At 25.4% G+C, this 18,787-nt stretch overlaps 1 protein-coding gene across 2 annotated transcripts in view; it reads right to left on the bottom strand.

Moving 5' to 3' along the window:
- LOC142328675 (uncharacterized) overlaps positions 1-6,154 on the bottom strand; it is a 116,141-nt gene extending 109,987 nt beyond the window's left edge. Inside the window, exon 1 of one of the 2 annotated variants that reach the window (XM_075372591.1) lies at positions 6,005-6,154. In XM_075372591.1, coding sequence (XP_075228706.1) covers positions 6,005-6,056 — 52 coding nt within the window. In that variant the 5' untranslated portion in view covers positions 6,057-6,154. The remainder of the gene's footprint in view (positions 1-6,004) is intronic. The other variant, XM_075372592.1, reaches the window with a different exon arrangement.
- Between the last annotated feature and the right edge of the window lie 12,633 nt (positions 6,155-18,787).

The raw sequence follows: 18,787 nt of genomic DNA, 5'->3' as shown, positions 1-18,787 counted from the left end.
TTGGATTTTTTTTTTGTTTGTTTATTTTTTAATGTTATAAAATGAACTCTACAACCAATTAGTCAGATGAAGTGTTCTAAAATGAAAAAATTTACATAATTAAAAATACTTCAACATTTATCTTTAAATAAGTTTAAAAAATATTGGCAAAACATTTCATCGTGGAAATATTATTATAAATCATAACAATATTGTCAAAATATTATAATTTAATATTAACATTGTTAAACATTAATTAATCTTCTATAATCATCAGTTTAAAAAAATAATACAACTACATTAATTTAATACAATTAGTATTCTGTATATTTTTATTATAAAACTTATAAATTATAAAATTTATTTTAGTTATTAAATCAAGTATTCATTAGAAAGTTAAACATTATTTCAACACTTTAATTAATAAATTAGTTTAAGTTTCTGGTACCATGGTCACTGCTAGCCCTTAGTGATATGAAGATAACATCAAAATGTTCGTTGTTTCAGCTAATTGAGATTTGGATTAATGGAGATGTTATTTGAATGAGTAAGTTGTGCTACTTATCATTTAGGACAGGCAGGAAGGTTGTACTTTCAATTTTAAGATGGTTTCTATTCAGGCCTCCTGTTGCCTCCTGTTTTGACCTGTCTTTACAGGTGGTAGCTTCTGCCTTGCACTTATAAAGGACTAATCTGTGTACCATTTGATAGTGTATGATCCAGGCTTGGTCGTGTTCCTGGTCGTTGGTTGTTCGTTGATGAAAAGCTTCAGTCTTGCTTAGTGCAACATTTTCAGTAAGGCAACTGCACTGGTTAAAGATTGATTGTGCCCATAGTTACTGATCAGCCCCAAACTAGATCCGTTCCTGATGAAAATCAGTTGATTTTTTTCTATTTTCTGATTGAGTCATGTTCCTGATTGATTGGTAGCATGCAGAATATTTGCTGTTTTTTGACTGACAACTAAACATGCTGATGGGTGAACAACACTAAGTTTTGCTTTATGTTCCTCAGAAAGTATGGGTGAGTAGAAGATAACTTGTGATCTTCCAACATAATAGCTGAAGTTGCATATAACAGGTTTGGCACTGCTTGAAAGCATAAGTAATCCCATTCAAAGTTTGGTCAGGTTGGTCAGGTTCGGTTTAGTCAGGTTGAATGGAACCAGCATGTAATGCTGGTTATAAACCTTATAGGGCTGGTTGTAAAATATGTTGCTGCTCGTTTTCTGTTCTGTTCTTTTTTTAAATACCCGCAAAGGATACACATTCTATATTTAGATCTCACTGGCATCCACTTAATGATACTATATCATTACTGGAAAAACTTGTTGATGCACTGTAATAAGGCATTAACATCTCTTGTCATTAACTGTAACTGTAACTGGTGTAAAACCTCGCCAGTAATTCTTAAATGAATAGATAAATAGAATCTTGATTACAATGTGATCACAATATATAAATACAGTATTACAAATGTTGACATTTAATAATTTAATCAAAATTATTTGCTATTTGTTCAGCTGTTGTTAGTGTTTTTTATTGACGCTGGTTAATATCAGAAACTGTATATAAAATGCCATTTCTTTGCAAATATTACAAGTATAATGAAACATTTATTCCTAATCTATTTGTTATCTTGAATGACATAATCACTTTGTAAAACAGAAAGTTTAACCATTCTAGTTCTTGTAAAGATCCTACTTATGATACTAATGATCTTGACTGTTGTCTAAAAAGAAAGTAGTTACTACAAAAAAAGTCATGATGAAGAAGGTAGATAACAAAATAAAAATACATAACAAATACTACCTTTGGTAAAAAAACGAACTCCATCATATTTTTATATGGATTTTATAAGTATTTCTTTCTGCATCAGCATTTCAATCTTGCATATGAGGGAAGTTGATTCAGTTAATTAATAAAAAAGGAAATTTAATCAGGAATTGGAGGAGATATGGAGGGACTGCTGTATCTTTAAGAAGGTAGAAGCAAATTTTACTTCCGTACATTTTTTTTTAATGTAACTTGCATAAAAAAAGTAAAATTGAAATTAACATTTTTAAATAGTTGAAAAAATTTAAAAATTCTGTTTTGTTACTGAGTAATAGTTTTAATATGTACTCCATATGAACGATTTTTCTTTCTATTGTGTTTGTTTATTTGGCCCATGAGGTGATGATTGAGTTCAGTCATAATTATTGTTATATTATTATAATAATACATAAAAAAATACTTGGTTAGTTCATCAACATTACTGTCAGGCTTCTATTTCATTTTTCTGCTGTATTTTTATATTTTATTTGTGGACTTGTAAATTAAAATCCTGTATATAAAACACCAACCTTTAGGAGCTTCCTGTTTTATGAGTACTGTTTGCTTTGAATATATAAATTATATGTTTTTATTTTTAGGAAGGTATACAAAAAAAATCCAATATGACCTTTACCACATAAAACTGATGCTTATTAATTGGAGCAGGATTTTTAAAATTTTGTAACACATGAAAATATTATCAAGCATTCTAGAATTTCAACCCAAAAGACAAAATCCATCAAAACGGAAGGACCAGGATGTATTTGAAACGTATTCTTCCAAACATATAGTTTTTAATCTACTTAAAAGAGGTTTTTAATTTGACCTGTATGTATATTTTTATTACTATTATTAATTTATTTTTTATAAGCCTTGCCCACAACTTAATACACCAATTTTAAGATTATTTTTTATTTTGTAGAGGAAGTTCCTTTAGTAGACATATACCAACTTAGTTAAAAATATCTTTCATTCGTTGAAACTAAGAGGTAAAAAAATGCATATTCTCACATTCCAGACAGCCTTAAATCATGTTTTAGTAATAATTAGACATAAATTTTTTAAATTTCTTGAATTTTTTTTGCAAATTGGTGAAATTTTTTGTAAGCCTAAACATATTTTGTATAGAAATATAGTTTAAAGTAGTAATAAAACTCATTTCACAGAAAAGGTTAGGGAAAAAGTAAAATTCACAATTCATGATATTGTGAATCTCATAAAATTTCAATTTTTTAAATTCGTAAAATTAAGACTAAGGAAGTTGTCAATAATTCTTTATTAATGAATTAAATTTGTCACTAAAATGTCAAAAAATAATTAAAATGTAGACAAAGATAGATGTTTTTTTCTTTTTAAAAGTTTTTTCACATTATTTACCAAATTTAACCCTTTTATTTAATAACATAATTTATGTTATTAAATGTACATCACTTATAATTAATTTATCAAAAAAATTATTTAATTCAATTAATTAATTGTAAAATTAGGTCATATATTAGAGAATAACTTCTCTCCTCACTTCTCCATTTGCCAGCTCTGCACCCAAGCTACCAGTATATAATTAAATAAATAGTCTCCTCATTTAATAATTATCAACTGAATTAGTTAAGTTTGAAGTTTTTGGGACGGTGATCCCTCATTTTTTAAACACTTTTATCTAATTCACAGTGTCTCTTCATTGGAATCAAATTTTTATTGACTACCCATTATGCAAATGACTTTAAATATTGCTATATATTCATTCCTAGCTATATGATTATCAATCATTATTAATTTCAATTGACTGACGTGTAAATTAATGAAATTATAATAAAATACATTTTAATATCAGGTACAAAGTAAAAATAAATATATTTACTATATGGAAATGTGATGTCATAGAATCATGATTGTTAAAACATATGTGTTAAAAAATTGAATGTTTTTTAGCAGTTATCTTATCATATTCTTGAAGTTTGTAGTGAACAATTTTTTTTTAAATCCAATAATTACTGAACTAGTTACAAATTCAAAAAACTTTAATAACTTTATATAAAAAAAAATAATCCCCTTTTCATTTCTTGTTACAACCCAATAATTTTATTTTTAACCACATTAGAATAACATTATTTTGATGACAGACATTTTTTTTGTGTGTTTTAATAAATTCTTTTATTTTTTAATACATTAAAAATAATTTTTAAAAAATCTTTAATTTTTAATTTATTTTCAAGTCTTTTTTACATTCCATCATAAACGTTTTGTAACTGCTAGTAATAATTTATTTTAAAAGTTATTTACAGGTTTATTTAATTATTTTTCTTTAAATAAAAATTTATGTGGAATTTTTTGTAACTTAAACTTTTAAAAATTCAAAAATTTATTAATAAGTTATCAATTAAATTATTAACTTTACTTTCCCTACTAGTATAGCTAGAATAGCTTTATTAAAGTAATTAACAGTATGTTAAAAGTATAGTGATCATGTAAAAAGTGGGATTTTTTACGCAAATCATTATGTTTTAAGGTCCAGCTACTTCATCTAGACCAAAAAACTTATGTATGAATGTGCATATATATACATATATATGTGTGTGTTGCACGCCTTTTGGCTTTACATCTCAGAATTGACCAAACTAATTTTCTTCAAATTGGAACAAACACTTTTATATATGGGACATTGATCGTTAATTTTTTCAAAGTTTGTTCAGGGGTGATATCGTGAAAATACCAATTTCAATTTTCTTCAGAGGTATTTTAGAGAAAACTTTCTTAAAGCAAATTTCTTACCTACATTGCATTTATATAATCCAAAAAATCAAACCTTACCTCTTAAAATTGAAAGTATGTTCTTGTTTCTTTCGCCTATCTCCCTTCATTTTAAAAATGTTTCAAAAATTGTTTGAAAGTTTATACTTCATACATAAAACTACTAAAAAATACCTACAATTTTTTTAAAAATTACAGACCCCAGACCTAAAATAAATAACATTTTTTTTCTTATTTTAGCCTTTATTGAAGGGGCTGTTAGATTTAGAGAAAAATTTATTTAAACAGATTTGTTAAATTTAACATACATATGAGTATTTTTATAAAATTTTCACTCTAAAAAATATATTGTTTTTTTTTTTGGCTCTAACTCTTAATTTTTTTTATTAATAGCCAGTAAAATCGTGCAATATTTTCCCAGATTTGTTTTGTGGTACACTTTACATTTTGTTTTAACTTCTTTCACAGATATTAACAATATGGGAATGGCTTATCAGAAAATTAGTTAAATATTAGATATCAATATAACTTGTATTTATACACTTTTCCTATTTTTAAATGAATTTTTTTTTTAAAGTGAATTTCTTTCAATCTTTTTTTTGTTTTATGTGAATGTTGATACTTAATTCAAGTACTGTATGTATGTGTATAAATACTACTTTGTTAGGGTGTAGACAATGGTACTTATTAGTATGCAAATGATGTTATAACAACTACTTCAGTTCACTCCCTTTTTCGTGATTACTGTTTTCATCTTTAGTTTTTTAAATTATGTTAAATATATTTTTTACGAAAAAAATAATTTCAAAATGTCAAGTAAGTCAATTTTTTTTAATGTTACTAGTATTATAATAAAATTAAGTTTAATCTTGTCTCAGGAATGGTTGGCCTGAATTTGTTCAAGCTACATATTTACTGGTACAGTTACATTATACTGAAAAGTTGCTAATGACTTTAATTGTTGATGCGACTATAAATAAAAGTATTAAAAAACGAAGTTAAATTTTTTGTTTAATAAAATTACTTAATTTAAGTAAGATATTGAGCACTATGAATAAATGCTCTTAGATTATTAATGTTATACTTCTTTAAATATTGTGCATGATGTTAAGTTATCATTTGTTTATTTTAAGTAAGCTATCTCTGTGAATTTTTATTTTCTTATTTTTTTTAGTTTATTATTATCACTAAAACTTGAATTTATTTAATTAAAAAAAGCTTATTTTAAAGATAAAATCTTATTATATAACTAAATTTAAATACTATTTTTATAAGGCTAATTAGCACTGGTAAAGAATTCTATGCCAGAGCACAGCTGTGTTCTTATTTTGGCATTAGTATGAGCCTTGCCTTACTTTTGTGTTGTATAAATACACCAGCAGTCAGTAGAGTGTTGAGAGTCACTATCTTGTGCTAGCTGTAAGGTTCTATAGTTGTATAACAGTGTGAAAAGAGCTCCTTACCTTTATGCTTGTCTTCCATTTCATCCTCTAGTGTCTCCACAATCCGTTCCATTTGTTTCCCCTTCTCTGGAACACTGATGTGTGACACAGCTGAACTCAACTGACATTCCTCCTAACTTTGTACCAACTTAAAACATCTCATCACTAGGGAAAAACTTTTCTTTTTAACTTTTTCCACAGCTAAATTGAGATCTGTTTAAAAAATGCTTTTAAAATTAACTTTTTCATTAACAACTTACAGTGTTTATCATACATTTACAGTGTTAACTAATAAAATGACTTTTAAAAAGTTGTGCTAAATTTTAATTGCAATAAAAGTAAAAAAATTAATAGAAACATTATTCTAATTGTAAATATAGGTACATTACATTTGAATATTTGCCAAAACTAATGACCTCATTTCTATCAGTGATGCGCCATTATATGTTTTACTTTGCTTTTGGATGATCTGAAGTTATACTGATTTAAAAATTGGAAAGTTTCCAAAAAAAATTTTGAAGATAAAAAAAATCTTCCAGAATTATTTTATTATTTTTATATTTTAAATAAATTTATTCTATTTTTAAATATTCTATGATCATTAAATTCTATTTATTTTTACTACATTCTTTAAAATACTTATAAAAATAAAGAAAATGATGTATGTAAAAATAAATTTAAGTATACATGGATATAAATTTATTTATTTTAATTTTTTTTTATTTTCATTCATCACAGTTTATCAAACTAAATCAGTATGTAACATATCAATAATAAACAAAAATAGAAACAACAACATAAAGCACTTCTAGGATTGATTATCACCTATGTTTTGGTGGACTGACTTGCCGACATTCAGCCATTTTGTTCAACAAAGAAAACATGAAACCACATCATTCCTCACTGTCCCACGTAAACCTGGTATGAGGTGCTTATTTATAATTTGCTTTGTAATTTTTGGGAGTTACCTGTGACTGTTGTCAGATTGCCCACAACCATTATGGTATGGTACTTAACATGTATAAATAACCACAGCACTTTAAATACAGAAAAAAGAATGCGAAGGTCAAAAAATCATAAATCATACATTTTTTATTATAAACCTCACATAGCTCAGCATTTTATCACGAGAACTTTAGTAAATATTTATTACATAGATTATTATTATGTAGAATTACAAAATCATTTGTTTTATTTTGATTCAGTACATATTTATTCTTATTCATATATCTCAGAATTAACCTGCCGAGTTAGTCTGGTGTAAAACTTGTTTGTTGTCGTAAATCAGTTGATTTTAAAGTCAAGAATTCTCAGATTTGAATCCTAATAAAAGTGGTTGCTTTTATTTGAATTTGAACACTAGAATGTGGATACTAGTCTTCTTTGGCGGTTGGTTTTTAATTAACCATTAACTTTTCAGATGTGGTCAGCCTGAGTCTTTTTTCTTTTTCCTGTTTAGCCTCAGGTAATTACCTTTCAGATAATACTTCAGAGGATGAATGAGGATGATATTTGTGAGTGTAAATGAAGTGTAGTCTTGTACAGTCTCAATTTGTCCATTCCTGAGATGTGTGTTTAATTGAAACCCAACCACCATAGAACACCGGTATCCACGATCTAGTATTCAAATCCGTGTAAAAATAGCTGGCTTTACTAGGACTTGAACGCTGGAACTCTCGACTTCCAAATCAGCTGATTTGGGAAGACCACTAGACCAACCCGGTGGGTTGGTTGGCCTGAGTCTGAACAAGACTCATCTTACTCACATGTCATGGGAGGCTGAGAAACATATAACCTTAAGACATCTTAAGTCCTTAAACTAATGGACATTTTGATACTTGTAACATCTAAAAATTCCAATTTGCTTTCTCAAAAGTCATTTATTATTTTTATGCATTTAACTGCTTCTCTAAAATTTTATACTTATCATTTAATTACATTTTATTTAGTTTTCTTGTTTTTATTTATTACTGTTCTATTTTTCTTTCTAATATTTATAGGTATAGAATTATTTTAAAATATTTTTTTTAAATTTATTTCTTATATCTGTTGTGTTTTTTATGAAATAAACTTTAAAACTTAAAATTAAAATTTTTAATTTGTGTTTTACTTTTCAGTTAATATTATTTTAGTATGTTAAGTTTTTATAGATTAACATTTCATATCCATGTTCAGGGTAAGCTTATGTGGCCAAAATTACTTTATATAAATTTATTATGAAGTATTATAAATAAATATGTAGTTAATTTAAAAATGTTTGTACAGTCTACAAGAAGCATAAAATTTAAAATAAGAAAAATAAAATTATTTAAAACAATAGTTGTTAGATTCTTACATAGGTTATGTATTTAATAATATTTTACTGGTTTTTTCACTTGAGAGAGATGGCAAAAAAAATGTTTCTGATAGAGAGATGGGATGCAGTGCCTGGCGTAGTTTTGTGATGCTATAAGTATATTATCTATGTTTAAATCAGAGATCAAATAAACCATTACCATCTATTTTAGATAGCTACTTTCATAGATATATATTTAGCTACTCATTCAGTGTAATTTAGTAATAAATGGAAATAAATCCACTTTTATAAGCTTTAAATATAACTATAATTATAATTATAAAAAAATAATGTTAATGTCATGGTAGGTAATAATAATATACAATAATCATTGCTTGTAAAGTTATTAGTTTTCATTATTGATCATAGCGTCTTTTGGAATGAAAATGTAAATTAAATTTGTAAGTTAAAATATTTAAAAACTGAAACTAATATTTAGTGTCAATAAGTGCAGCAAATTGTTGAGAGTAATTTATCAGGGACTGATATTCTATCATATATGTTACTCAAATTTGATAATCATCTAAACAAAATTTATAAAGAATTTGTAGACTAAAACTAAAAGAAAGCCATAGATGAATGGTAGAAAAGTAAAGTACAAGACGTACAAACAATATTTTTAAAATTTATAAAATTAATGGTATGTCTTGATTATTCATTTATGATGCTAGAATCAATTAAGTAGACATATTTTAAAAGAAATTTAAACACTTGTAATTAAATGAAACATCTTTAATGCCGTATTTATTTTCACCATTAATTAATTACTAAGTAAATAAGTAATATTACATGAATTTATGTTTTTAATGAGATGAAAAATAATATAACAATAAAAATTCATGATGTATTTATAAATATATTAAAATAAAATTTAAAAAAATAGGAACATTTATTACAGCTAAATATAATATTATGAAATCGTAATGAATTGTTTACAAAAATTCGTAAAATTTATTTATTAAATAAAAATAATAAATAAATTTTTTCTTGACATTAAATAAATACAATATAATTAAAAAGAAAGTAGGTTTCTGGAAGTTCATAGAACAACGTTATTTGATTGTAAGCTGCCACCTTATCTTGTGTGTAGGCTGCCACCTTAACATAAAATTATTTTTATGTTATATCATTTGTTGCAGTTACAACATTTGATGATAGAAACACTTTTGTAAAAAGACAAAAGCAGTTTCCAGTTTTATAACACAAGCCGAGAGTTCCAATGTTCAAATCCTATTAAAGGCAGTTATTTTTATATAGATTTGAATTCTAGATCGTGGATACTGGTGTTCTTTGGTGGTTGGGTTTCCATTAACCACACATCTCAGAAATGGTCGACCTGAGACTTTACAAGACTAAACTTCACTTACGCTCATTCATCTTCTGAAGTAATACCTGACAGTGATTCCTGGAGGCTAAACAGTAAAAAAAAACCCTTTCATTAATAAGTTAGACTTAGAATTAGAGTTTATCTTTTGATGTGTCCTATACTTGGTACCAAGTTGTGAGGGAACGGTATGAAGAAAATTAGGTTTCATAAAAAATGGATAAACTAGACAGATTTTCATTTTTATACATTAGATTAACAATTCATGTATTTTTTTAATCTAGAAAGATGGATAATTAAATTTCAAGCAGCTACTGAAACCAAATTTAATGAATGTTGGAATTAGAATCTTCATTCTTCTTTATAATTTGTGTAAATATACACATACATACTAAATTACAAGACACATTACTTTATTTCTATAATTGGATGAAATACTACCAAATTGAGATGGCACTGGTTTTGGAAAAGTTCCCACCTTAAAAGTTTTAAAACATATAATATCTATTTTTATAAGACTCACTGATAAGGACTTTTAAAATTGTTTTAGAAAGCTAACCCAAGAATGAAAGTCTGAACAACTAGATCTGGAGATACAGTATTGAAAAACTTTAGAACATTTCTCAAGGATTGGTTAAAAACACAGTGATTAAGTTGTGAGTGAGTTTAATTTTAGAAATCCAGCTTTTTTCATTAATCTTCTTTTATGCTCACTGAAGATATGACTTTTATTTTTTAATTTTCAGTAAGTAGAAATGTCATAACTTGATTTCTATTCAGGTAATGACTTTTTTTCTCTAAAAGTTTAGAATTGTTTGTTCCTTATGTAGGAAAGATACTTTCAAATTCATTAAACAACTAAAAATAAATAAATAAAATAATAATAATAAAATAAATAATAATAAATGGTAAGACAGTTCTCTTTATGATTTTTTTTTATTTGTATTTTTTAGGAACAAACTGAAAAAAAACCTTGTTTCATGTGACATGGAATGAGTTTGATGGGATAGGCATTTATAAAGTTAAAGGTTTCCTTGTGAATAATTTTTTTCCTTTCTTGTTTTAGGATTCTATAAATATTTTTTCCATCTTTTAATTTTTTTTTTATTATTGAGATTAGTTTGTAAGATAATATATAATTAATAATTAAAATAACACAAAACAAAACAACTGAATAAATCTGAATAATTGGGTTAATTAATTCTTACAGCAGTTTTTTAAACTAACAAAACATTTACAAAAACTAGATATAGCAGTAGATACAAGAGAGGCTCTGAAGATACAAGAGAGGTCTTTCAGTTCATTTGGCAGTTTTTTTGGATAATGAAAAATTGAATTGAATTAAAGTTTGTTTGATTGTCATCTAAAATAGACTTATTGATGTTTATTTAATTCATGTCTTGTAGTCATGTAACTGACAGCCCTATTTTTTTTTTAATTTTACATCTTTTCCTATATTTATGTAAATTTGAATAATTTTTATTTAAAATTTCTGTAACACCATCCACAGCTGGAAACAGCTTCTGGAGATAATAAATTGACTTCAATAAAAGAAGGTTCTTTATTTGATCTTATGAATTTTTTTTGTGCATGTTCAAGCTTTTGTATTTAGTAAATGATAATTTACTAAATATCATCAGATTCTGATGATAATCTGTTTTTTTTTTATTTTGTAGAAGAAGTTCCTGTGGTTGTAACATTGTAAGTCATTTCCAAATAACTTATATAAGATTTTGTTATGTAAACGATTTAAATATATTTTTCAATTCTTTTCATACAATCATTGGTTAGTATGTAATAGCAGAATGTTGTTTGTCATGATGTCATTCACAGTATATTCATGTAAAAATTCAAGAAAATTAGTTGAGAATTTAAGGGTAAAAGAATAGTAGTAGATATTTCCACACTCTATAGAGAATGTAGCAGTCAGTATTTACACGATTCCCCCTATTCCTTTACTAATTTTATATAAAAAAAAAATTACATATTATAATAAATAATTTCAGAGAGTGGTAGCTCATGCCCAGCAGAATGTGTTAATGTATTTCTAATCTATTATGATGTTAGGTTTTTACCTAAGAGAAAGTTTTTCTTGCAAGCAGCTTCTTTCAAACTGTTTTTTTTGCAGACCTATCCCACTTTTGTATAAAAATAAAATTAAAGTTTAAATTAAAATATGTTTGAAAAATAATAAACAAAACTAAAGATTAAAAATTCTACATAATTAAAACAAAAATTAATTTCAAATTTTGAAATGAGTACAAATTAAGGGTTAGTAAATTTTGATAGGTTAGTTGTTAATTTATTTCAAACTGACTTCTACAATTAAAAAACTTTTTTAAAAAATTAATTTTTTTAATTTACTTTATTATTTAAAATTGATTTATTTAATAACATTAATATTTTATAACAAAAAATTAAAAAAAAACTTTGCATCTTATCTTTATGTTCTTTCATTTCTCTGAGCATGTTTGATCATTTTTTTTTTTGGCTTGATGATATTACCACATAAGCTGTATTTCATACATAACTGTATGAAAAATGACCTGGATTTGAACCCGAGATCTCTAGAAGAAAGACTGAAATGCTATCACTCTGCCACAGAGATCAGCATTTATTTGTAGGTGTGACATTATTTAATTAGCCTAATTTAAAAGCTACTTTAATTAGAGAATCAAACTATTTATTTCCAAAATTACAGTTGATTTTTTTATTTTCTGAGAATGAACTTTTCTCATCTATAGATAATAATGAATTTTGCGAAAAAAGTCTAGCCTGACTGGTGTATTCGAACCCAGAACCTTCCTTGGGTGAAAGGCAAAATGCTACCACTCTGCCATGGAGGGTAATGTAGTATGTACACAATCTCAAACCAGACCTTATGCTATTTATAACAAAATGTAAGTTTTTATTACACTGCAAAATCACTTTCTTCGTAATATTCTACATTTTTAAATCAGTAATTGATTATTATCAATGAAGTTATGGGTTTAATTATTAAATTAAACAGTAAAAATTAATTAACATGTTTTATTTAATATATTTTAATCATATAATATATAAAAATGGAGTTTATAAAAACAGCAGTGTTCATGAAAATTAAAGATACAAATATTTGATCTACATTGTTGTAAAAATTATTAATGAATGAATAATTAATTACTTTATTAATTAATTATCTATTGAATAAATAATTAATTAAAAAATAAATTGTTCTAGTTTTATGTATGATACATAAAAAGTAACAGCAAAAATACATATATATTTTTTTAAACATATAAATTTATTTTACAAAACGTTATTTAATGCCATATTTATTTTTCACCATTAATTAATTAATTACTAAGTGAATAAGTAATATTACATGAATTATGTTTGTAATGAGATAAAACATAATATAGTAATAAAAATAGATGATGAATTTATAAAAATATTAAAATAAAATTAAAAGAATAGGAACATTTATTACAGCTAAATATAATAATATGAAATCGTAATGAATTGTTACAAAAATTTGTAAAATTTATTTTTTAAATAAAAATAATAAATAAATTTTTACTTGACATTAAATAAATACAATAATAATTAATAATTATTAATTAGCAGGTGATAAATTGTGAGATCATATTTCACGGAAATTGCAGGTATGTTATTATGGATATATATAAATATATAACTTTTTTAATTTTATTGTACTTCAGTGAACACAAACTATACATAATTAATAATTAATTGCAAAAACTGATCTGATTTCATTAACATTATCTTGCGCAATTATTGAAATTACTGACTAATAATTTAAAAAAAAATAAGTTTTTTTAAAAATAGAAAAGAACAGAAATTTTAGTTATATCTACATGTTTATCATAACAGTTCTCTTGAAATATTAATTTTCAACAATTTTTTAAAATATATATATAATTTTTGTATTTTTTTAATTTTTTTATACTTTATTAATGGTATTACCGCATATTTATGTAAAAAATACTGTATGAAAATGTTTTTTACTGAGTATACAGTATGAACACATTTATCTGAAAGTTATTCTATCTATAAAAAAGATTATGTTCTTTTTCATAGCCTTTCTCGTGTCACTTTTCTAGAAACATTTTCCTTTAGTATCATGAAAAATAATTAAACTACCTGCTTCCATTATTAAAATTTATTTATATTAACTGTGAGAATATGATTTATAGAATAATTTATGCAAAAAAGGTGCTTTTATGGGCCTCATGCAGTAATTTCTATGAAATGCTATTGTGGAAAACTGAAAATTGCTTTTAACTACTTTTAATTTTGTGTACTGAATTTATTGGTAAAGTTATAATAAATATGACTTCTGCATAGCTGAACTTTTTAAAAATTGTTAGATTGTTGTTAGTTTTGTGCTGATATTTCTTCATGTTATTGGCAGCCATTCTGCTTGTTATTATATGAATATTAGGGGTTAGGTTACGTATTTTATTACTATCCCATAATCATATAAGATTACGTTTTACACTGAAATTTTTCATGGAATGTCTTATTTTGTTTTAATTTCTAAAGAATTTAATAAAATTTAATTTTCTTGAAAGATAGCAGGTTTTTGCAACACTAGTTTTATTAAATTTTTCTTGTTTGATTATATAAAAGTTGTGCTGCAGCCCTTAAAATAAATCCAGTTGTCTATGATCATAGTATAAAAATAACGGCAATATTCACATAAAACATTATTACTTGATGTTAATTATTCTACATGGTATTTTACCTTTTTTTAGAACTGAAGTAAATAAACTTTTCCATCGCAAGGTTGTGTTAGTAAAACCATAATTTATGTAGCCTATAGACTTCTATGTTTATCATCTGGGTCCTGATACAACCAGGCATCAACAGCAGTAAGAAAAATAAAGATAACCAAATTATTAATAAACAATTGAAACAGACTTTAATTATTCATAATTTAATAATATTTGAATGTGTCATTCATTTTAACTGTATTAAAGATACAGTCCACTATCAAATGAGTAGAGCATTTTTTTCATCAGTTAAAATAAATACATATACTTTTACAAAATGGTGAACATAAACAAACATAAATGCAATGAACTTTATCTAAGTTAAGCAGAACATCGAGATAATGTAAAAGATAATGTGTAGTAAAAAGTTACAATCCCAAAATTCAAAATCTTGGTCATATTTGGCATTTTAAAAAATATTTTAATAATACTTATAGTGAAGTATATACTAGAATACTGTACTGTTTTGTAACATTTAAAACTATTTCTTATCTCTAATATTGTTAGGAACCACTTAATATATTAAAATATTTATATATTAGTTCACTTGAATTATCATTTTATGATGATCAGACAAATTTGATGTTCTGGCTTCTATTATCCACCATTACATTTTCTTCAAATCGTAAGAACCTAATTCACTCTCAAGACTGAGATGAATTATTTGATGTTTATTTTATGAAAACCTATGCTATCATTCTGAAATTTTAGGAGACAAACAGAAAAGAAAAATTTAATTAAGCAACAGATATCGTCAGAATATGAAAATCAAAATATGATTAAAAAAAATAAAAATCTTTTACCAGATTATTTTTTTTAAAACATTAAAGGATCTTTGATAAAAAGCAACAAAATAAAACTGAGAGCACTGATCCCACTTTTTGAGCAAAATTAATTTTAAATAATGGAGAGCAGAAGACTATTTTTTATTCTTTGATGAGTTCCTTTCCTCATAGAACTTAAAGAATAATGATAACAATATTTTTTGGTTACAAGATGTAACATAACTTGCAAGATAGCATATCAGAAATTTTCTTGATTTTTCTTACATTTTTTCTATGGTTCTAAAATCAATAGGAATTATTTTTTATAAAACAAAAGAAAATACTGAAAACATCACAAAACACCATCTAAATGTAACAGTCCGTGAGTTTTCTAAAGGCAAGCCGTATTTTATTATAAAAATTAATATACTTCAGTATTGCACTGTGTCTTATTTAAGTTTAAAATTATTGAGTATAGATTGGTCATAAGACCAATATTACTGTAGTGATCTGAGATATACTAATTTTAAAAAGGAGTGTTGGAATATATGTAACTAACCTTACTTGAAAATAGCCTACTTTAAAAAATAAATAAGCTATTATAAAATAAAGAAGAGGAAATACAAATAAATGAAAGAAATTTATTACCTGACTGTAGTAGTTAATTCATACTCTCTCTCTCTCTTTTTCTGTTTAGCCTCTGGAACCACTCTAAGGTATTACTTCAGAGGATGAATGAGGATGAATGTATGAATGTAAATGAAGTGAAGTCTTGTACAGTCTCAGGTCGACCATTCCTGAGATGTGTGGTTAATTGAAACCCAACCACCAAAGAACACTGGTATCCACAACCTAATATTCAAATCTGTGTAAAAGTAAAACTGCGTTTAGTATTTATTCATACTGGAAACAAAAATCTAACGCCTAATTACATTCATATAAAATGAATGTTTGTATATATGCAAAATGCCAAACCAACTGGGATTGGAAACCAAGACCTTTTGGATTAAAGTCGAAGACTGTCAAAGAAAACAATCAAAATAAATAAATTAATCTCAAGAATAGAAGGCATACTGCATATGAGGGATGCAGTATAAACTCAAGCCCAAAATAAGGTATAGAGTTTCATCATAATCAAATGAAAGGATTTAGTTTCTTTAAGTGCTTGAAAAATTTATTTCAGCTGTAAAGAACTCAGCTAACAGCATAACTAACTGGTAAGATAAAAAATTCAAGGTAATACAGGATAAAAATTTGATACCGGTTACTGTAGTTAGCAATATTTAATCAGGAAAATAGACAAAACTGTATAGAAAAACTTATCATTAATGAGGTTAATTTGTAGTTTCAGTGACTTGGTGGTAAAGAAATTGCCTTTTAAGGAATTCTATTTAATAGATTAAATTTTCTTAAAGAAATCTTTTATATTCTGATTAATTCATTATTCTAGTTTCAGTTTTAGAATCGAATCAACAGTTTGAATATATTCTGCACAGATTTGAAAGGTATATTATCACAAAAATAAAATTTTCAATTATTTTCTCTTTATGTTATTACAATTGATGCTAGAATTCCCTGGTGTCATTTTTTTGGATCATATTTGTACTAATACCACTAAGGCTTAAGTCTGATTCTTAACATATGTAAGTGTAACCCTAATGTTATATAACTTAGAATATTTCTTATATATTTTCTGATGTAGGGATAAACTTAGAAATTTTTTAAATTCAATGGAAATAAAACAAAAAAAATATTTTTTTTAAATATTAACTTTGGATCCCTAAAATGACTGATTTACTATCATCCTATAAGATACAGAAGCTCCACAGTTACTATCATAGTATGAGAAATTCATTTACTTTAGTGAAAGTAGAACTAGCTGAATGAAGGGATGGTCATATTACTATTATCTACCTCAGTAGTCAATGTTTTTATAATATTCTTTGATTGTAAAAGCTTCTTGAACACCACTCCATTATTCCATCATATCTAAATGGTAAGAGGAGGGTAGCAAATTATTCAGCTCTACCATTTTTCAGAGCTGTCATAAATTTTAAAATTTATAACTTTTCAAAGCCACCTGCACACACATGAGCGATTGAGTATGTGCTACAGAAGTGTATGTGTATATATGTATGTATGTATGTGTGTGTGTGTGTATATATATATATATATAATATATATATCGTAGACATATAAATGTCTACAAAGAGTTTATAATTTTTTTGATTGTTAATATTTTATTTACCCATTGATTTGGTTAAAGTTTGGCATAAATATTTAAACAAGTTGCACGTAGTGTAGTATAAAATATCAGAAATCTTTTTACTGATAAAATATCAATCCTTCAAAACATAACTCTTATTTTTAAAGTACTTCAATTACCCAGAATCATCTGTTTTTATTGTAATGTATCTGAAGATTCAGTTAAATATTAACAATGATAACTAGCATAATTTTAGGTACATTAAATTACCTGATAAATTTTGTTATTTTTTAAAAGATGCTGCTTTAGCATATTATGCAATCACTAGAAGTTGTTGAAATGATGAATTTCCTAATCATTTGATCAGATCAGGTTGTGGACTTCTGGATTGGGCACAAAGATTGTTCAATTTAACTGTTTACATGTACATATTTGAAGGAACATGTACATAATCTAAATATTTGTAAGAACTTAAAGAAGGTGATTGAAGAAGAAATTCTTCTGATCTCAAAAGACTGTTTTATGAAGCATTGATATCAATGTTCAGTTATGGTCAAATTATACAAAAATTTTATTTTATAAAAACAATAATTTTAGGTTATTGTAACAGTTATATTTATTATTTAAATAATAACAGATGGTTTGACCCAATTACATTTACTGATGGAAAGAATTTTTTTAATATATGAAAAAATGTCAAGACCCAGATTTGAATTCAGAATCTTCCAAACAGATATTTTATAACTCTCTCATGGAGGTCAGTAATGACAATTTTTACAAAAAAAAAAGTTTCATTAATTATTAAAAAGTAGAGTTTTATTTTGTTAAAAATAAAATTTAACTATTCATCATTTTGATTTCATGAAAAGAAACTGGTATTTTATGGTATAATTTTTGAGTACCCACGTCAGATTTGAGTCAAATAAGACAATAAATAAAATATCTACAGCCCAAGATGTAAACATGTTTATGAGATATAGTCTGTATATTAGAAATAATAGGCATTATTACAATAGCAATATTGAAATAATGAATAGAAATTAACTTCTGGTGCCACTCTTAAGTCAGATAAATGAATTTTTACTGTTTAAATATCTCATTTGTTTTTGTACATTTTCTTGTGGTTTATTTAGAAGTTGGGTGCCTTAACCAATTAAAAAAAAAATAATAAAAAAAATAAATAGAATCTGAAATATTCATTGTACTACAATAATTATTGAAGTACAATTTAAATACAGTACAGATTGACTAGTAGACAAATAACCTTGACAGGTAAATGAATCTAGTTTCACCCTAAAACAAAGGGACAAAAAAAATTATAAATCATTATCATTTCAAGATTAGAAAACAAAGAACTAAACAGAATCTTGTGCTTAAAATTTTCTTTACCAGTTACCACT

This window comes from Lycorma delicatula, chromosome 8, assembly GCF_047948215.1.
Source record: "Lycorma delicatula isolate Av1 chromosome 8, ASM4794821v1, whole genome shotgun sequence".
NCBI classification, from domain to species: domain Eukaryota; kingdom Metazoa; phylum Arthropoda; class Insecta; order Hemiptera; family Fulgoridae; genus Lycorma; species Lycorma delicatula.
The sequence above is the reverse complement of the archived record's forward strand: the minus strand, read 5'-3'. Positions and strand labels throughout refer to the sequence as shown.